The sequence below is a fragment of the Xyrauchen texanus genome, chromosome 32, assembly GCF_025860055.1.
Source record: "Xyrauchen texanus isolate HMW12.3.18 chromosome 32, RBS_HiC_50CHRs, whole genome shotgun sequence".
NCBI lineage: Eukaryota > Metazoa > Chordata > Actinopteri > Cypriniformes > Catostomidae > Xyrauchen > Xyrauchen texanus.
This window is the reverse complement of record NC_068307.1, coordinates 16990742-17013084: the sequence shown is the minus strand read 5'-3', so window position 1 is coordinate 17013084 and position 22343 is coordinate 16990742. Positions and strand designations below refer to the sequence as shown.

Here is a 22343-nt window from a genome sequence, read left to right as displayed (position 1 = left end):
TCTGCCATTTTAAACAGTGCCCATTGTGTAATTAATCAGTCTGTTGAGTCTCTCAGCTGTGATGAGCCTTAATGCTGAAGCTGTTCATTTAAAGCCATTTAAAGCTATTTCCTAGCTTCAGTAGTAGTAATACAAGTGATCACAAAGAGCTGTCTTATGTAAACACTAGCTGACACGAATTCACTTCACGTCACCCAACTGGCTCATATTACACACAAAAATTATCTTTTGCCTCCACCTGCTGGCTAACATATGTAATGTAAAAAAAGACAAACAGAAGCTCTTAACACATATGCACTACTCTTACACTTCAGTTAAGAATGGCAAAAACACAAGAGGAGTGATACACACACAGTGAAGCGTGGACCATCAGCGCTCATGGAATGTCTCTCGTCCAATCAGATTTGAGGACCGGAACTAACTTTTGTATGTGTGTGTGTGTGTGTATATATATATATATATATATATATATATATATATATATATATATATATATCACTTAAGTACTAAAAGCGCATAGGGTCATTAGACACCCCAGAATTGTAACAGTGTAGTTTTGTGGTTTTAGCACTTCCATAAATTATATTTTTATGATTATTACATATCTATATAAGTTCACTATCACAGGACATCTATTTCTTTGTTTACAAAGACAAATGAGTACAATATATTTATACAAATAAATACAATATATTTAGATTTTCTGTGCAACAATGGTGAATTATCAGTATCCCATATGCGTGTACACAAACATGTTATAAATGCTATTTGTTAGTCATTGTGGCACTGTTGTTTCAGTGATTGACTTGATTTATATTTGACATTGTAATTTGATGAAGAAAAAACAATGAAGTAAACTATAGCAAGTACAACACATGAACAGTCTGATATGTCATTTGTGTGTACTACTGAAATTATCTAAATTGGGCATCTATTTAGACTATTTAGAAAATATATATGTGTAGCTTATTTATAGCCTCTGTGTTATGTGTAGGTCAATATGCTTTTGACATGATTTGTTACATTGTTGCTGAACATGTCAGCAATGCTGACGAAAGTCATTGCTGACTTGGAGGATCTTGCTGTGATACATCAAACGATCACCGCTATGGAAGCAAAGTTCACTGATGTGGTTACAAGAGTGGGTGATGTCGAGAAACTGATTGATTACCTGGAGTCATTGGAGAAAGAATTATCTGCTAATCTGCTAGCAAACAAGGTGGATTTGGAGTGTGTCTGGAAGAAGTTGGAGGACATGGAAAACCGTAGCCGGCGGAATAACGTCCGTATCGTAGGAGTCCCAGAGGGAGTAGAGGGACAGGATATGGTGAAATTCCTGGATGGACTCTTTCAGAATCTGTTCGATATAGCATGCTATAAGCTGGAAATCGAGTGAGCTCACAGGGTTCCTGCTCCGCGATCTGCAGGATTTATCTGCGGATAAATTCTGGACAAATTTCTGAGATCGTCCGATAAAGATCTTGTGTTACGTGGGGTAAAGAAAGGCTTTATTGGAACCATAGCATTTTCTTGTTCCCAGACTTTGCGAACTCGACAATATAGAAACGTGATTGATTCAGGAGTGCAATGTGCTCAACATGCCACGTGATAAGATGCAGGGGGTTGACATCTCAGACGCGGAGGCAGCTGTGATTCGTCCTCCGCCACCTGGATTGAGGCGAATCACTACGTGACCACGAGGACTTAAAAGCACATTGGGAATTGGGCATGCCAAATTGGGAGAAAAAGGGGAAAAAATACATAAACAAATGTTACTTTAAAGACACCCGGTAGCGGCGGTTCAAACTTAAGGATTAATTTCAGATTTTTTTACTCTTGATAGGGGCACCCAGCAGGGTTTCCCTCTTTCCCCCTAATTGTTCTGTCTTACCCTGGAACCATTAGCAGCTGGGATAAGAAAAGAGGATGATTTTACAGGGGTGGTGGTGGGCATAAGCTTTTGCTTTATTTTATTATGTGTCTCTGACCTACTAGATCTATGCCTTGACTCCACAGAACTATTTATTCCTTTTCTAAATTCTCAGGATATAGAGTGAACTGGTCTAAATCTGAAGTTTTGGCTTTGACAGCATACTGCCTGGCAATGCATTTTCAGCCAGGCATCTTCCAGTGGCCCAAACAGGGCATTACGTATTTGGGTATTTTATTCCAAGCAAATGTGTGTGATTTAGTTCATTTTGACCCCTTAATAAAAAAGGTTTTCGAGCGATGTGGGCATGTGGGCTTCATTACATTTATCTATTATTAGGAAGGTTAATCTTATTGATGAATTGTATTCCAAAATTCCACTACCTGCTGTCTCTCTCTATAGATATCCTCCTCTCTTATTTCAAGCAATTTGATAGTATAGCAAAGTCCTTCATTTGGAATGGTAAACGTCCCAGATTACATTTCAGTAAGTTACAAAGGCTGATTGACAATAGTGGGCTAGGCATCACAAAATTTTTTTTTATTATTATGCATTTGGTGATGACTGCTTTAGGAAAAGGTCATGAAGCATCAGTGTATTACTCCATGTTAATTCAGAGTCTGGGGGACAGAGCTTCAAGTTCTCTCAAGAGATTATTTAAGAAAGATTTAAACTTGTTATTGGAGGAGATGCAAGAGTGCACCTTATGCAATTTAAGATTTGACCCTTTTTGGAGGGTTCTCGGTGGAGAGGGATTTGTAGTTTTAAATGTGTGAGTGCATTCTTAATATTTTTTGAAAATATACTTTTTATGTTTCTAAATATTTATGAACACTGGGGGGCCTCCGGGGGAAGAGTTTAATTTTATATTTGATTCCGTATTTTCTGTTAGGTTTATTTTATTTGTTGAATGGACTAAAACTATTGTTATTTTAAAAATCGTATTTTTTTAAATGGAGATGGCACATATATCCCAGAATGACACAGAAACAACACTGTGCAGAGACTTTGTTCAACATTTTTCATTTAAGTGACTATGTTCATTAAAGACAATTTAGGCTAATGTTAGGCAACCACGCACACACACAGCGCAAAAAACTACTAAGCAGTCACATCACCATCTCCTCATGCACATCGGCAGCCAAACAGAAAATATCGCGCGCTTGCAATTTTGACGGGAGCGTTTCAGTTTGTCGCGGCGCGTCGCTCCGTCAGAAGCGCGCTTGTGTAATAAAATAAAAACATTATAGTTTTGTCCTCTGTCTATTCCGAAATTGTTTTTATAATAAATCAAAAAGTTATTACAGCGTCTGCTAACGCACACATGAATGAATGTGCGTTCGGTTATTCTCCCCGGACAGCACTGCATTGCAGGCGAGCCGCCCGCGACCTTCATCCGTGACAAAACGTCTAAAGCATTTTTCATGAAAACACTGTCTTGTTAAAATGTAGCATCATTACTGGTTATCAGTACAACTGAGGTGCAAACGCATGTGCTCACATATGGCTAACGCACATCAGTCTTGCCTGTGGCTGCTGGTAACTACAGCAATGCGACACAGTGTACCATCAACAAGAGCCAATTAACACTTCCCCTTTAAACCAATACCTCTTTCGGTATAAAACCTCGACCACTTTCTGATGAATAAGCAAATAATTGAGAGCGCAATATTAATACATTGCAAGAAAAATACTGAACAGAAGTAATTACCAGGACACTGCATCCGATCGCCACCTAAGTGTAAGCGTTGTCTTCAGCACATCATTAGAGGCTGCAGAGTGGCGCTTCTGATAAACGCACACTGAGTGGAGGCTGCAGAACTACCAATATATGTTCTGCAGTCCTCAGCAAGACGACTGTGATATTAGTATTTTCATGTCTACATAACAGGGTGTTTCTTCAACTTTGGGCACTTTAATATCGCAGGGTTTTTTTATTGAACCAACCATTTCAAAATTTAGTGTGTGAAAATGTTTATTTTTTATTAATTTTCAAAAATGACGACTGTCCCACAGTTATGGCATCATTTCAAACACACCAAATAATTTTGCTCAAGAGTTAGTGTACTTTTAAAGCAATAAGGCAGTGAAGAGCATGCAGATGACAAGTGATGTTTAAAGAAAAATAAAATCGAGGTGAATATCACTTATTATATCAATATTTTTATTGGGTGTTATGTCCAATCAATATGAAATTTTGTCAAACTACACAAAGAATGTGAAAATATTATTGAATTTTGTGTATTTCAGAGGTTACCTATAAAATTGGTCTTAGCAAAACAAATGTTTTATTTTTATTTCAAAATGTAAAAAATGTATTTTTTTTATCACTGCTATTTTCACCACAGAACCTATTAAACAAATACAGATTTGGTGGGAATTTTCACAAAAATAAAAATACAACAGTGGCAGGATGTATTACTTTTCCTGTGGTGCATGTACATGCAATTTTGAACATTGTTAAAAGACAAATTAAGTAAACTAGAAAGTGTAAGTGCTGGACTTTACTTTCTAAAAGTTCACAGTTGAAGAAACACCCAAAATATGTAAATCAGTTATGCATACTCAAGAAAAGTAATACAGAATCAGGGACTAAATTGTTTTAGCATGCGTCATCTATGTAATCAGTTTAATAAAATTGCCATGGATAATAAAGTTATTGTTTCTACAATATAAATGTGGTAATTTGGTTTTAAATCATTTATGGAGATAACCTCTCTGTGAGTGCATTCTAGCCAATTAAAGGGATAGTTCACACCAAAATTAAAATGATCTCATTTACTCACCTTCATATGTGTGTGACTTTCTTCTGCAGAACACAAAGATTTTTAGAAGAATATCTCAGCTCTGCTGGTCCTTACAATGCCAGTGAATGTGACTTTTTTTGAAACTCCAAAAAGCAAATAAAGGCAGCATAAATGTAGTCAATAAGACTCAAGTGGTTAAAAAAATGCATCTTCAGAAGCGATATGATAGGTGTGGATGAGAAACAGATAAATATTTAAGTCCTTTTTAACTATCTCCACTTTCACTTTCTTTCTAAATAATTTATTGCAGCCTTTGTGATTTCTGGGGCTTTAAAGTTCTGGTCACCATTCACTGGCATTGTAATGTCCAACAGAGCTAAGATATTCTTCTAAAACCTTTGTGCTCTGCAGAAGTAAGAAAGTCATACACATCTGGGATGGTATGAGGGTGAGTAAATTACCTTTAAATATTTTAGAGCTGAACATAACTAGAATATCTGCTATCTGCAATATCTGCTATCTGACCCTATCTGCTCCAGGGCCGCCGTTTCATAGCTGACACTGCGCTCTGACCCCAGCTTAGTTGGGATATGTGAAAACAACTGCATTTCATTGGCTCTGTACCTGTACTCTGCACAATGACAATACAGTTGAATCTCAATCTGCATATTAACTTTAGAAATTTCCATTACTTTTTCAGGATGGAAATAACACATTTTAAATTATTATTAATTAATATTGTTTTACAGTAGTAAACAACTAAGTAGCTGCAGTATTGTGGTGTGAACTGTGGTTTATATTTACAAGTAAATATTTTTAGGGAAAGAAAAATGGTATTCTTATTGGCCTCATTATGTAGACTAATTGGGCAGTGGTGGCTCAGCGGTTAAGGCTCTGGGTTACTGATCAGAAGGTCAGGGGTTCAAGCCCCAACACCACCAAGACACCACTGTTGGGCCCTTGAACCTATCTGCTCCAGGGGCGCCGTATCATGGCTGACCCTGCACTCTGACCCCAGCTTAGCTGGGATATGTGAAAAATAAATAATTTCACCATGTATATGCAGAAATGTATGTATAATGTGTGACAATTGATCAATTAAAATTAAAAAAATAAATTAAATTAATTAGGATTGTACTGACCTCATGACAAATCCTATTTGACAAAGCATTTGCAGTAAACCAAAAAAAAAAAAAAAAAAAAAAAACGCACAGAAAAGTTAAGTTTTCATTATCTTTAATTAACAGGAAAAAAATAAGTAAGACTATTTTTCATAGCCACAGCAGTCAAAATATCAACTAGCATTGTGGTTAAGACTTATACCCATTAAGCTTGTAACCATCCATCTTTCTGTATAAGTGCAGGAGAATGGTCTGGGAAGGATGTGGACAACCAATTCATGATATAAAAGTCTCTGGTTTGCTGGATAGTGTTGAAATGATATGTCAGTCACTCTAGTTAAAATACTGCAGAAGTCTGCATCCTTAACAGCAATTACAGAAGGTCAAATGATCAGTTCGCCTCGTTCTTTGATGCCTCATCAAAGTTCTCTACAAGATCTGTGCAAAGGATAAAATTAATTAAGACTCATCCAGAATTAACGTATTTCAATCTTATGCTTATTCACAAAAGAAAAGGGCAACATCAAACTTCATACCTGGGACATCATCATCTTCTTCATCAATATCTTCAGCTTTTGGAGCTTTGTTGTCAAGAACTTGAAATGTAACAAGAAAAAAAAAAACAGCCTTGTAAACGTCAACGACTCTATACAATAAACTCCACCATAATAAAACCACTGCTTTACTTACCTTGTCTGGGGAACTGCTCGGCGAGTTTGCGCAGACTCGTGAGACTGTCTGCACCGAGTTGACTGAGTATTCCTGGCAGCATTTCTGTGAGCTGCTTGGTCTCTGCATGACCGGTGATGGCGAAGGTATTGGCAGACAGAGACGCCTGCACTTTGGGGTTATTGAAGTGAATGACTGTTCCATCATCTTTAATCATATTCACCTGTAATGTAAAAAGATCACATTCTCAATGCCTTCTCAAACAGGACTGAGAGAATACAGCAAAAGAAAGCGTGGAGACCTAATGATCTACCTCTTCAATGCCAGCTATGTTATTAACTGCAAGTTTTTTTAATGAACTCTGGAGTTTCTTGTCATCAGCTGTTGCTGTTCTGTGCACCACCTTCTTCTTTCTGCGTGCTGTGCCCTATTGAAAAACAATTACAAGTAAATAAGTCTGAAAAATAAGAAGATAAATAAAATTGGCATTGTAGGGTTCAGTCAACAGTTCATGGACAATATTGTCAGGTCCAACATGATATTAAAAAACAAAAAACAATGAGATTGCTTTTAAAAAATAAAATGTTCAGCACTTCTTACCTTGCCCCCTATTCGGACCTGGGCTTGAAGTTTAGCCAATTTCTCTTGGTTCATTTTGACTTCTGAATGCTTCACTAAATCACCTAAGGAAAAATCATAATTGTATGTTGGGTTATTTGGTATTACCATACTATTTTGATATAATTTTACCTTCAGTTAAAATAAAAATAAAAAATCATGAAATTCCCTAGCTTTTCCACTTGTTCATGGTTACCTGGATTAGGACTGTTTTATATAAACTACCGGTCAAATGATTTGAAACACTCACTTTATTATAATTTTTTCTTCGTGACATTTTAGAATAATAGTAAAGTCATCAAAACTATGGAATAACATAAATAGAACTATGTAAATTATGTTGTGACTAAACAAAATCCAAAATAAAATAAAAACTGTGTTATATTTTAGCATCTTTAAAGTAGACATCCTTTGCATAGAATTTGCAGACATGTACTCTTGAAAATTTCTTAACCAACTTCTTGAGGTATCACCCAGGAATGCTTTTTAAACAGTATTGAAGGAGTTCCCATATATGTTGGGCAATTATTGGCTGCTTTTCTTTATTATCTGGTCCAAGTCAAAAGTTAAATTATTATTATTATTTTTTAATTAAATTTTAGTTTTATAATTAAATTAATATGGCAGCACAATTATATTTTTATCTACAAAACTAATGTCATACAAGCATACGCCTTCAGATCAAAAGATTTTAAGATCATGAGAAACATTTCAGTCAAGTGTTTCAAAAGTTTTTATACGCACACACAAAGTCAGAAGTTTACATACACTTATGTTGAAGTCATTGAAATTAATTTAAACACGTTACAGATTTAATATTAGCAAACTATAGTTTTGGCAAGTCATTTAGGACATCTACTTTGGCAATCTTCTTTTAGCCTAGGCCATCTTTATGTAGAGCAACAATTCTTTTTTTTCAGATCCTCAGAGAGTTCTGTGCCATGAGGAGCCATGTTGAACTTCCAGTGACCAGTTTGAGTGTGAGTGCGATGACACCAAATTTAACACACCTGCTCCCCATTCACACCCGAGACCTTGTAACACTAACGAGTCACATGACACCAGGGAGGGAAAATTTGGACATTTTCACTTAGGGAGGACTCACTTTTGTTGCCAGCGGTTTAGACATTAATGGCTGTGTGCTGAGTTATTTTGAGGGGACAGCAAATTTACACTGTTATACAAGCTTTACACTCACTACTTTAAATTGTAGCAAAGTGTCATTTCTTCAGTGTTGTCACATGAAAAGTTATAATCAAATATTTACAAAAATGTGAGGGGTGTACTCACTTTTGTGAGATACTGTATATTTTTTTATTCCAGAGCTCATATATATATATATATATTAGGGCTGTCGATTTAACGTGCGATTAATTTTATTTTATTAAAATTAACGCATTTAATCGCAATGCTCTATGGTTTGCAACGCAAGCTTGTAGTACCATCTGTTTACTCCAGAGGGCAGTAAGTGAAATTTCAGCTGTATGAGCAACACACAGTTTATTACAGTGATCAAGACATTAACAACATTTCAGTGGACACATGCGTTATGTTCTTGCTTTCAAAACACTTGAAGGAGCGCAAATGTGAATCTTGAGATTTGCGAGATTGAGTATTAAACTATATTTAACTTGACACAGTGACCTAAACATTTTACTTTTATGACGCAACACACCCGAGACACGACACAAGCATGTCTGATGCAGGTCGTATGGTCTTTACCTCACACATATTTAATTACCAACAAGGTTAAGGAGGTGTCTTTAAACTGTTACACCGTTTTAACGCAGTCAATCTTTTTTTAAGAAACATGCTCCCTGAAATAGATCCACTTGGCTAATTCTGTAATGCTGTAGATAAATCTGCCCCTCACCTTTTTTGGGAATGTGTTCACGCTGTAGTATTTTGGATAAAATTTTGTTTGTTTGTACATACCTCTATTTTAACTAGTTTTTCTTTGCTTTATAAAGACGTTTTATTCGGTTTTCACAGTTTTGATAATATAAGTTAATATTTTCTGATTAATCTGTTTTATTTTTCTTGCCAAGTTTTTTTTATACATAAGTGTAAATTTATGTCTATAAAAGGCCCTATTTGCACTTTTTTGTGAAGTTTTGAAATATTATTTAAATACTCTTTGTGGCTTCAACAACTCCAAAGCTCTGAAAACCATTGCACGATGTAATGAAGAATATAATGTCTTGGCATTATTGTAAAATATATCTGTAGTATTGTGTACTATGGATACCCCTGGCTTGTTTCTAAAAAAATAAAAAATAAATGTCTGACGCAGATGGACGGGCTCTTAAACAAGCCCTCATAATAAATCTCCAACTGATTGACAAATTCACTTGTGAAATGGATTGCTGTGAACTGTATGCCAATGATTGATTTATGATAATAATATGGTAGTAAACAATAAATTGTATTCTAAAGCCGCTTTTTGTATCGTCTTATAAATTATTAACTATTCTGCCACAAGAATGCATTTTAATTATCTGAATGTCTTTAAGTATTATATATATATATATAAAGATAACTATGTATAATAATTTCATCATTATATATTTAATTATTGTCATATGAGGGGCTTTCTCAGCAAATATTTGTATATGCAATTAATCAATCGGGACACCATGTAATTAATTCGATTAATTTTTAATCGATTGACAGCCCTAATATATATATATATATATTAGGGGTGTAACGATTCATCGATCTGGATCGAGGGAAAGAGAAACACCTGCTCAGCTCCAGCATCAGTTATAAGACTTTACACATCTACTAACACCCTTACTAACATTTATCTCAGATAACTGTAACAGAAAACCATGGATAGCACAGATAGTTGGAAACAAGTCATGGATAAGTACTATGAATTGGATTACACTGAAAAATAAGCTGTAATCAAACTTTATTTTTTATAATATTATCTGTATAATTTTTTTCAATATCTTAAGTACCTTATATTGTTGTAGATGTCCTATTGTGGATACTAAATTTGCACTATTCAGAGAGCTCAATAAAATATTATATTTTGGTTGCAATTGAGGGCAAAAATAATTATTAATTGATTGTGTAAAATAGGCACATAATATCGGAATATTGATCACAGGGCCCTGAATCGAATCAAAATCGTATTGCGGCAGACATTGAAGTATCTGCAAATATCAGATCGCAGGCGAAGAGAATGGATATAAGATTGTATCGTGATGAAACGTCCAATTTACACCCCTAATATACATACACACACACACACACACACATATATATACACACACATACCATTGAGTGCATAAGTTTGCATCACCTTGCAGAATCTGCAAGATGTTTATCATTTAAAAAAATAAGAGGGATCATAAAAATTGCTCTTTGTTTTTTTATTGAGTACAGCCCTGATGAAGCTATTTAATATAACAGATATTTACATATATTCCACAAGACTATACAGTATACATACATACACACATACGTACAATCCAATCAGCCAATTGTGTTCAGCAGTGCAAGGCATAAAATCCTACATATATGGGTCAGGAGCTTCAGTTAATATTCACATCAACCATCAGAATGGTGAATTGTTTTATCTTAAGTGATTTTGACCATGGCATGATTGTTGGTGCCAGACGGGCTGGTTTGTGCATTTCTGTAACAGCTGTTCTCCTGGGATTTTCACACACAACAGCATCTAGAGTTTACTACGAATGGTTCTAAAACCAAAAAACATCCAATGAGCAGCAGTTCTGCAGACGGAAATGCCTTGTTGATGAGAGAATACAGAGAATGGCAACCCTTGTTCAAGCTGATAGAAAGGCTACGGTAAGTCAGATAACCACTCTGTACAATTGTAGTTAGCAGAATAGTATCTCAGAAAGCATAACATGTCAAACTTTGAGGAGGATGGGCTACAACCACTGAAGACCATTTCGAGCACTTTATTAGGACCATAGTGTTCCTAATAAAGTGCTCAGTGTGTGTGTGTGTGTGTGTGTGTGTGTGTGTGTGTGTGTGTGTGTTAGGGCTGAAATTATTAGTTACAACTAGGGCTGTCAATCGATTAAAAATTGTAATCGAATTAATAACATGGTGTCCCGATTAATTAATCGTGATTAATCACATATATAAATATTTGCTGAGAAAGCCCCTCATATAACAATAATTCAATCTATAATGATGAAATAAATATACATAGTTATCTTTAAATATTTTATATATATATATATATATATATATATATATATATTCAGATAATTAAATGCATTACATTCTTGTGGCAGAAGAGTTCATCATTAATAAGACAATACAAAAAGCAGCTTTAGAATACAATGTATTGTTTACTACCATATTATTGAACATAAACCAATCATTGTTATATAGTTCACAGCAATCCATTTCACAAGTGAATTTGTCAATCAGTTGGAGATTTATTATGAGGGCTTGCTTGAGGACCCGTCAATGAACACCTGCGTCAGACATGCTGGTGTAGCGTCTTGGATGCGTTGCGTCATAAACATAAAATTTTTAGGTCACTGTGTCAAGTTAAATGTAGTTTAATACTTAGAACACATATTGAGATCCCTTAGTTCGGATTTGCGCTCCAAGTGTTTTGAACGCAAGAACATAACGCATGTCTGTGTTGAAGTAAGTTTCACCTACTGACCTCTGGAGTAAACAGGTGGTACTACAAGCTTGCATTTCTCAGGAATCTTCCATATTACGGTCCAGGGGCATCGCGATGGCGTTAATTTTTGTCAAATTAATCGCACTGAATTAATGCGTTAAATCGACAGCCCTAGTTACGTTATCGACAATGTTGACAATTTCCGTTGTCGAATAGTCATTTGATCTAATTTAATGTAACATGAGATCACTTTAAACTCTAATGATGAGAGCAGCACTGCAGTTCGCCTGACAGAGGAGAGGAAGAATTACACAGCTCACAGTTCAAATGCACTCTGAACTTTCCAAACAGCTTCAGGTGATGTAGATCACAAAGTATGAGGGAATTATAATGCAAAAATACAAAATAAGTAAATACAGAAGCACTCTCATTGTAGAATAAATGGAGCTGAAGCAAAACTTGCGTGATGAGCATCTTTAAAGGAAACACCCCGACATTACAGCTTTATTAAAGCTCAAATAATACGGAAAAGGTCGTGGAAATTTTTTGCAGTGAATTTCTTTACTGAAGTAAACTTATAAAAGCAGTTTTTCCACTTTAATTCAGTGAATGTCATTTAGAAATGGTGAATTTAATAAGATGATTTTTTTCCTTTATTGTTCGTAAGCACGTTTAATACAGCCTTTTAAGTCGGGACACAAGCAGAATAATCTGTTAAGAGCTAATGATTAATCGTTGCAATAATTGCCGAATAGTAAAATAATCATTCTAATAATCGTTAGATTAACCGATTATCAAAATAATCATTAGTAAGTAGCCCTAGTGTGTGTGTGTGTGTATATGTGTATCACAAAGCGCAATTTCTATCTGATACAATATTTCATAGGTGAGTATAACTAGAAAACCTGATGGTCACTACAGAAATTTCCATTACTTTTCAAAACAAAATTTGTTCTGGCCATAAAATCATAATTTTAAAATGCCCTAATAACCTAGGTTAAAAAACTATTTTTTTTTATGCTTCTAAACTAAATTACCTATAAATATGGCTTGCACCTTATTGGTAAAAATATTACACGTCAAAAAAATCGCCACACTGAACAGGGAGCAGGGCGATATGGTACCTCAATACAAAAATGATACCTCAATATTTTTCTGCCTATATTGGCAATATTTGATATCTCAATTAGTATGCATTTAATCTAAAATGTCTCAAAAGTGATTTTTTTTAGAGGAACCATAATTTCATCCAAACAGCCATTTTAGCCAAGTAGATTCAGTAATTTAAAGGCATTAAATAAAAAGAATGAAGGGATGTTTTCCAGAGTGTTTCAATAAATGAACACAAGGGACATCATTTAATTGATATTCACTTTAATTTACAAAATGGCTTAATTAAAAGCATTATTAACCATTTATATATCTTAAACTTTTTTTTGGTTTTTGCGAATGATCAAAACTAGCCTATTTCACTTATTATTTTCTGGAACCTAGTTGAATATTGAAAAGTACTAAATTATTAATGTGGGACCCAGTCAAGATTAGTATTATAACATAATGCCTAGTCATTATTATTGAGGATTAGATTAGTTTTATACAAAAGTAATATATTTCTGTCCTACTTCACCTGGAGCTTCTATTTTGACAGAAAGTGCAGTGTGTATTTGACCGAATACAATATTCCGCATATAGTGAAACGCTGTCATCTCTTCCTGTTCTGTTATACTGTTCAGCGTTTGTAGATTTGTATAATAACTTGTAACTGTAACTAAAGTTTGGAATTGCGTAAATGCTTGAACCAGCATTTATTGGATTTCGCAATGCACGTGAACTGCTCTCAGAGGAATGCCCCGCGCGTGCACAGCCAAGTGTGTCACCGGTTTATTCTGATGCGCAGACCCTTTATCGGCCTTTAATTGGACATCGCCATAATCGTGTTATTTTGATTAATTGAGCAGACCTGAAGGATCGTGAAATTATTCTACTGATGCTCTTTATGAAACTTAATTGCCAAATAAAAGCGCATACATATAAGATATTGCTTAATATTATATCGTCAGCAAATTCATCTCGATAATACAGTGAATTTTCAATATATTGCCCAGCACAATCTACTGAATTTAGTTAAGTAGGCGGCACTGCGTGTGAATTACTGCTGATGCGCCTATCAACAACATCACATAAAAGGTGATGAAAAACAAAGCTAGAGGAATGTTTCAAGTTTACAGTGCTGTTATTTTCATTTATAACGCGCTTGCCCTATCTGAGCCCTGCCTGAATAGCTCGGGTAGTCAGTACATTACAAAGAATAAGATGTCTCTCCCTCACACACATATTAGCACATGGTAGGGTGACAGCTAACAGTGCTGGGGGAATAAAGCCAAATCCTGACAGTGCATAATCTGAGTGAGTGTGAATGCAGCGTCCGCTTTGGAGATCATATCACATCACTGCGACCATAACAACGCACACATCTCAAAATCACTTCATAACATAAACACGACACTATAAAACTATACCAGATATGACGTTTATAATGTAGTCATCGTGGTTCAATTATATTTGAGTTTAAAACACATAACGATATTCCTTACTGACCTGATAAATACACAGCTGCTCAGAAAAGCATGCGTTGAATGAACAAAGCGGAAGGGGACAGACTAAAGATACGATAGTTTTGTTGTTCTTATGGCACAAAACTGCGATGCTTCCCCCTAGCGGTTCGACAGTAAAATTGGAAATGCACAGCTACGCATCCAACATGATACGTTTAGTAAGTAAATATAAATATCTAAATGTAAAATAATAATCATCATTATAAATCACATTAACTTGGTTTTGTTACGTTAAAAGTCAATGTACTACTTGTATATAGCCTAATAATAATCAAGATTTCTGTGAGTAGGCTACAAATGCAAAAACGTGTCAATTCGTCTGATTGTTTTTAAATGAATATCCCGGGTTCAATACAAATTAAGCTCAATCAAGAGCATTTGTGACACAATGTTGATTACTACAATAAAAATGGGCTTGCCCCTCCTGAACAGCTTGAACTGAACCCGGAATATTCCTTTAAGGGCTGAAAGAGAACTAAATACTATTTAGTGACCCAAAACTTTACCGTTAAAGACACATCTTAAATTAAATACTACAAAATGATAGTAGCTTATGATAAACACAGACTCAGTTAATGTCAACCCTGCTGGAAAAGCCAGCTTTTTATGGTAGCTAGTGAGGCCATTTATGACCTTACAAAAATTGAGAGTTCTGGCAAACTACTGTGGCAAACATGCTGCAAAATTGGCTCTCGTTATTTTTGGAGTTGATCCAAGATGGCAGTGCGGTAGCACGCAGCGGCCACTCCGGATCCAAAATGGTGCAATTTTTGTCACTTAGCGAACTTTCGGCGCAACCAGTGTTCGTGTCTACCATCGCCAGACACTGTTCAAATATAAGATTCATGCAACAACCAAGCTGCATGATGATCTGCAGGAGTTGCTATGCAAACTCGGCTTGTTGCGGAGACCAGGCCTCCAGTCCTCGGCGTCGCTTGATGCCGGTGCCTGGGGGAGGGGACGTCGTAAGCAGTGTGCGAGGAAGCGAAAGCACGGCAAGAGGGCGGGGCCCATGCTAGGCTAAAAACAAACCCTAGCCGGCCGGCTCTCCCGTCTATCCTGCTCTCAAATGTTTGCTCCCTGGACAATACTGGACTACATCCGACTCCAGCAGACTACGCAACATGAGCTTAGAGACTGCTGCGTCTTTGTTTTCACGGAGACGTGGCTCAGCGACAGGGTTCTGGATGCCGTCATTCAGCTAGATGGGCTCGCCTCATTTCGTGCAGACAGAAATGCAGCTCTGTGCGGTAAGACTCGCGGTGGTGGCTTGAGTGTTTATATCAACATGGAATGGTGCAATAACTCTATGCTAGTCTCTAGTTACTGCTCATCGCTGGTGGAGTTTGTGACTGTTGTGACTGATGCAGACCTTTTTATTTACCTCGGGAATTCACCACTGTTATTATAACCAGAGTTTACATTCCCCCCAACGCTAACGCTAAGGAAGCGCTCTGTAAAATGTATGGGGCTATGAGCGAACTGCAGAACGCGCACCCTGATGGGCTGTTTATTGTCGCCGGAGATTTCAACCTTGCGAATCTCAAGACAGTGCTCCATAAATTCTATCAGTATGTGGACTTTGCAACGAGAGGGGTGAACACACTTGATCTTGTTTACACAAACATCCCAGGCGCGTACCGGGCGGAGCCCCCCCCCCACCTCGGCTACTCAGACCACATCTCTGTTATGCTAATTCCAGCATACAGACCGCTCGTCAGACACACAAAACCTGGCCAGCAGGATCCATCTCTGCTCTTCAGGACTGTTTTGAGTGTACTGACTGGCACATGTTCAGGGAGGCTGCAACATAAGGTGACTCTGCCTTCAGAGCAGGCGACAAGGCACATGTGGCAGGGCATCCAGGCTATCACCAACTACAGGACAACATCAGTTGCCTGTGACAAAGATGCCTCCCTTCCAGATGCGCTGAACGACTTCTACGCTTGGTTTGAAGCACAGAACGATGTGGCGGCGAAGAAGACCACCCCTCCTCCCAACGACCAGGTGCCCTGTCTTACCATGGCTGATGTGAGGAAAACTCTACATAGAGTCAACCCACAGAAGGCTGCTGGGACCAGACAACATTCCTGGCAGAGTGCTCAGAGGATGTGCAGACCAGCTGGCAGATGTTCTTACCGACATCTTCAACATCTCTCTGAGCAGCGCCGTCGTTCCAACGTGCTTCAAGGCCACCACCATCATCCCCATGCCAAAAAAGTCTTCAGTGTCCTGCCTCAACGACTACCGTCCCGTCGCACTCACACAATCATCATGAAGTGCTTCGAGAGGCTCGTCATGAGGCACATTAAGACTCCGCTGAACATCGATGGCTCCTCTGTGGAGATCGTCAAGAGCACCAAATTCCTTTGTGTTCACATGGTGGAGAACCTCACTTGGTCCCTCAACACCAGCTCTATCACCAAGAAAGCCCAGCAGCGTCTCTACTTTCTCCGAAGTACCCATCTTCACTACATTCTATAGAGGGACTATTGAGAGTATCCTGAGCAGCTGCATCACTGCCTGGTTTCGGACCGCAAAGCCCTGCAGAGGATAGTGGGGACAGCTGAGAAGATCATCAGGGTCTCTCTTCCCTCCATCATAGACATTTACAAAAAACACTGCATCCGCAAAGCAACCAGCATTGTGGATGACTCCACACACCCCTCACACAAACTCTTCACCCTCCTGCCATCTGGCAAGAGGTACCGAAGCATTCGGCCCTCACGGCCAGACTGTGTAACAGCTTCTTCCCCCAAGCCATATGAGTTGCACTTTAATTATTGTCACTTTATACCTGGCTGCTACCTCAATAACTGCTATGTCCATAGAACACTATCTCATAGTATGTTATGTTTACATTTGGCATTTTTAGAAACTGTCATCTTTTTGCACCACTGTGTACTGGTCGGCGCTGTACTGTCTCTCACTGTGCCTATTGTCCTGTTAATATTTAGTAATTTATTGTACTGTCTCATACTTTTTGCACATGTTTGCACGTGCACTTTATATAGGTATGTTATTTAGTCTGTGTAGTCTCATGTGGTTCTGTGTTTGTCCTGTGTTGTTTTATGTAGCACCATGGTCCTGGAGGAACATTGTCTCGTTTCACCGTGTACTGTACTAACTGTATATGGATGAACGACAATAAAAACCACTTGACTTGACTTAAATGCAAATGAGCTTTGTGCCAAACTCTTCATTGTTGCCAAAGGTTTGCTCCAGATTCACCAGTAAGAGCTACAAATTTCTGGCAATGTTTTTCTGTATGCTAAACTTTTTTGTGAGGGTGGTCATGACCTGGTCCAAGCTGGTGGACCAGATTTCAACCAGTAGAGAGCAACAGACCTGTATGTCCAACAAGCCATCTTGGCCATCTTAAGCTGTTATGGGCTATTTTTCCAGCAAAAGAAAAGTGTTTATTATTGTGACTATGTTTAACATAAAACTATGTTAAACTCCATAGGTAAGTTTAAATAAATACATTAAAACTTTAAGACGCTGTATTTTAAAATATATAAACTACCACATACAGTACGTATAGCGTCCTGGACAACAATTTCAATATACAACATTTATGACCTTCAGGAAGACATTATTTCACAATGTAAGTATTCAAGTCTGTGTAAGAAAAAATAAAAGCTGCAACAAAAACAAATCTTAAAAGCTGATTCATGAGTGTTTAAGCATTTCATAGGACATCCAAGCAGTAGCCATATACAGTAATGTGTATATATATATATATATATATATATATATATATATATATATATATATATATATATATATATACACATTTAACCATGACCATTTTTTAATTGTGTTGATAGCTAGAAAAATGTATTTAAATTAAGTCTTACAACACTTGTTTAAGTCAACAAGTTCTCTCCTGCTTTTCATTTAAACAAATGTCTTTGGTTGATTTAGACTTCGGTAGGCAAAAGACCAATTTTTCCCCTGTATCTAATATCTTTGGCTCCACTAACTCCACTAATGAATACTCTTCACTCACTTTTAAGCAACCTAAGAGTGAACTTTAAAAACAACATTGAATGGGCATCTGAAACAGTCTTTTCCAGTTATTATCCTCATATCCTTGAATCGAGGTCTCATTTCCCCCATTGAGGCTCAAGGGAGGTGAGCTGATTGGATGGCTGTGTCTGGTAAGAAAGGTCCATCAAGGCAGATGAAGTCTGGTTTACTGATCACTGAGCTATTGGCCCCCCTGTAACTCCCCAGAGTACTGTCCTGCCACCAGAACGTGGGTTTGGGATGAGTACTGCAAAGTCTCAGTGCCACCTGGAAAAGCCTCTTCAAAACAGCTTTCCGAAGGAGAATGTAGACCCATGGATCAAGAATCTGGTTCCATGTTGCCATGCGCACAACCAGCAGCATATGTGTGTATGTCTGATCCTCATCATGATCCTGTAGGCTTAAGATGATGCTTGTTATCTGGGGACAAAACCATAGAGTGCATAAAGCATCTGACACTAAATTTATAAATCTGTATGCGTAGACCTGAGCAGAAATCATTATTGCTAAAATTATTATTAAACATAAGGAATTATTTCTCACTGTGTAAATTATATATTAAATATAAAAACAATTAAATATATTTGAATTAAAGGAATAGTTCACCCAAATAAAAAAGTCATTATTTATTCACCCTCATGGATCCAAACCCACATGCTGTTTTATTTCCTCTGCATAATTGATTCCAAAACACCATTGGTTCATCCCCGTCATTGTTGAATGTGATTTGCAGATCACATGATTTAATAACATAAACATATCTCTGTTCTGTTCTAAATATCTGTCATATCAACTACTTTTATGGTGTTTTTGGTCCTTTTTGGAGCTTGGAAGATATGGTCACTATAAACTGTTGTCACGTGTAAAAGAGCTGCATGAAGATTCTTAATATTTTTTACTTAGTGTTCCATAGAAAAAATGACAGTAATGGGTTTGGAATATCATAATGGCGAGTAAGTAATCATTTAACTCTTGACAAGATGAAAAGAGTATTTTAAGATGACTCTATTAGTAATTCTATCAGCCAGTGTTAGAAATTCTGGAGGATTTTCTCACCAGAATAGGGCCCCAACACACACACGAAACCAACATAATGGCCAAAAGCTGGCAGATCATTTCAGAATGGTGTGATGTGTTACGGCTATGGCGATGATGATCTCGGTTAAGCTGTACCCGACTCTGCAGGAGTGTGAGACCAGTCACAGAATTGCAAACTAGTGAGAGCAGAAGAGCAAGCAAACCCAGCACAGAAAATAATATCGGGAGAAGCACATCCACCCAGTCACGCGGACCATGCAGGCGGAAGAAGCACCAGCTACGGGAACGTTGCATCTGGTATGGCCGCTGAATCAGGATGGGCAGCAGAGCCACCAGCAGACCCAGGAGCCAAGTCATAACCAGCAGCCTCTTAACATGATAGGACCCCATAGCTGTGGTGTGGAAAAGAGGACGTGTCACTCCGATACAGCGTTCCACTGCCATCAAGCTCCCGAGCAGCAGGGGAGTCAAGCCAAAGAAAGCCATACAAACACCAAAAAAGTCACATAGAGATTTGTTAGGGTCAAATCTTTCCCAGTCTTTCTGGGAGGAATAAACGTAGAGAGCCAAAGAGCCATTGATCAGATGTCCCAAGAAATCAGTCACCACCAGACCACCAGCAAAGAGAAGAAAGGCTGCTTTAGACTTTAATCTGAACCTGCGGTAGGCTTTGATTAAGGTGAAGAGGGCCAGAGTGTTGGACACGATGCCCACCGTCATTGAGATGGCAGTCGAGGTCACTGTCACTTCCCTTTTGGGACAGCTCCCATTACACACGTCGCTCGACACCAAGCATCCAGAATTTGCTGACCCATTGTAAGGCATTATCAACACTGGAAATACACAAAACATTAGTGACATAAATTATGTTGCACGATATTAAATAAAAAGGTTAGATTATTTAGTTAATGAATGAATGAGTTGTATGGGATAAATATACACAGTAATTACCCACAATTTAGAGACTCATAGTTGGCATAATTACAAGACCTCTTTTTTGTTCCTAATGCAGCCACACTTCAAAAGCAAGTTTTTACTTCCAAAAAGATCAATTGATTTAGTAAGAGCCCTTGTATGTTAACATTTGTTAAAGGCATAGTTCATCCACAAATTAAAATTCTCTCATCAGTTACTTACCCTCATGCCATCCGAGAAGTTTACGACTTACTTTCTTCTGCTGAACACAAACAAAGACTCTGCAGGTCCATTCAATGCAAGTGAATGGTGTCTAAGAAGCACATACATGAAAACATAAAATTAATCCATATGACTCAATAGAAGCGATATGATAGATGTGGGTGAGAAACAGATCAATATTTAAGTCTTTTTGACCACAAATCTCCAATTTTCTTTTCACTTCCACATTTTGTTTTTGATGATTCGCATTCTTCATGCATATCACCACCTACTGGGCAGGGAGGACAATTTATAGTAAAAAAGGTCTTAAATATTTATCTGTTTCTCATCCACACCTATTCTATCGCATATTAAGACATGGATTTAACCACTGAGTCGTTTGGATAACTTTTATGCTGGCTTCAGGGTTGGGCGGGTTACTTTTGAAATGTATTCCACTACAGATTACAGAATGCATGTTATAAAATATATTTTGTAACATATTCTGTTAGATTGCACAAGGTCAGTAACGTATTCTAAATACTTTGGATTTCTTCTTCAGCACTGGTAGATTTTTTTCACTTGTTTTGACTATAAAAACTCTGCTAATACAGGAAGACAAAATACACATGTTAAAAATACATTCTCTTAAAAACCTAAAGCTCTTATGCAGTGTTGTATCTAAAACAAGATAAATCTAATTGATCTTGTTTTAAGGATTTTTAGATATTTTTACAGGAAAACAATACAAAAATTATCATCAAGAATATGATTTTCAAAGGTCTTTCTAGAAAAATTTAATTATGATACATCGTGAATTTTCTTGATAAAAAATATCGTGCCTGGTAACGTGCATGTAAAATGGTTAGAAATAGCATTTTAGCTTAGAGTAAAGCTGACAATTTACTCAAGGTTTATTTCTATTTCTTCTGCTTCAAACTTACTTCAAATGGACTTCTCTGTCTGCTCGTATGAATGTAACGCATCATAAGAAAGTGTTTCACCACTGTTCAAATGCACTTTGGATCGCATAATTTAAATGTATAAATGTTTTCCATCTGAAAGGACTAAATATTAAATGAAAAAATTAAAAATTAAAATAAAATGCAAAGTAACCTCTTCAGTAATCAAAATATTTTTTTAAGGTAGCTAATCTAATTAGCAATTATTTAAATTGTAACTGTAGTAGAATACAGTTACTTATATTTTGTATTTTAAATGCGTAATCCTGTTACATATATTCTGTTACTCCCCAAACCTGGCTGCCTTTAAGGGCATTTATTTTTTGGTCACCATTCACTTGCATTGTATGGACCTACAGAGCTGAGATATTCTTCTAAAAATCTTTGTTTGTGGTGAGCAGAAGAAAGAAAGTCATACACATCTGGGATGTCATGACAGAGTAAACGATGAGAGAATTTCCATTTTTGGGTGAAGTATCCCTTCAACATATACTGCCCATATGATCTGCGTTAGGACTATCATCTGTCGGAAAAGGGTCTGTATGAATTTAGGCTATAGCATACAATTGTTTTCTTTCATTTTGCTGTTGTTCTAAAAGTGTCTTCTCAAATTGAAGAATACAAAATCAAATATATTTTGAGATAAAATACAATAAATGTATCAATAAACAAAAATAAGGTTACTCCAAAGCTTTCCAAAAAGATCAACAGCATTCATATTCTTCATAAATATTAATGAAGTACGAGCACACTTCAAAACATCTGGAAAACAGTTTGGTTAGGCTTCAGTAAGCAACAGATAAAATACAGTTCGTTTTTTGTCCCTATCTAAATTTATTTGGCTCCACTGTCTGTACCTCTACTAATGAGAACC

The 22343-nt window shown here is 36.9% G+C and overlaps 3 protein-coding genes across 5 annotated transcripts in view; all 3 read right to left on the bottom strand.

The window, feature by feature from the left end:
• Window positions 1-3721, bottom strand: part of LOC127625833 (zinc finger FYVE domain-containing protein 9-like) — a 36873-nt gene extending 33152 nt beyond the window's left edge. For all 3 annotated transcript variants that reach the window (XM_052101236.1, XM_052101238.1, XM_052101237.1), the window contains exon 1: window positions 3642-3721. The gene's annotated coding sequence lies outside the window, so the exon portion shown is untranslated. The remainder of the gene's footprint in view (window positions 1-3641) is intronic.
• Window positions 3722-5903: 2182 nt separating this feature from the next.
• On the bottom strand, window positions 5904-14381 carry LOC127625852 (transcription factor BTF3 homolog 4). Its single transcript, XM_052101267.1, has 6 exons — window positions 14305-14381; window positions 7068-7150; window positions 6781-6894; window positions 6489-6690; window positions 6335-6394; window positions 5904-6236 (listed from the first exon to the last, which is right to left on the bottom strand). The coding sequence occupies exons 2-6, from the start codon at window positions 7119-7121 to the stop codon at window positions 6190-6192; spliced, it is 477 nt and encodes a 158-aa protein (XP_051957227.1). The 5' UTR covers window positions 7122-7150; window positions 14305-14381; the 3' UTR covers window positions 5904-6189.
• Window positions 14382-18449: 4068 nt separating this feature from the next.
• Window positions 18450-20216, bottom strand: ptgfr (prostaglandin F receptor (FP)). The gene is made up of 2 exons (XM_052101257.1): window positions 19410-20216; window positions 18450-18773 (listed from the first exon to the last, which is right to left on the bottom strand). The coding sequence occupies exons 1-2, from the start codon at window positions 20214-20216 to the stop codon at window positions 18450-18452; spliced, it is 1131 nt and encodes a 376-aa protein (XP_051957217.1).
• Between the last annotated feature and the right edge of the window lie 2127 nt (window positions 20217-22343).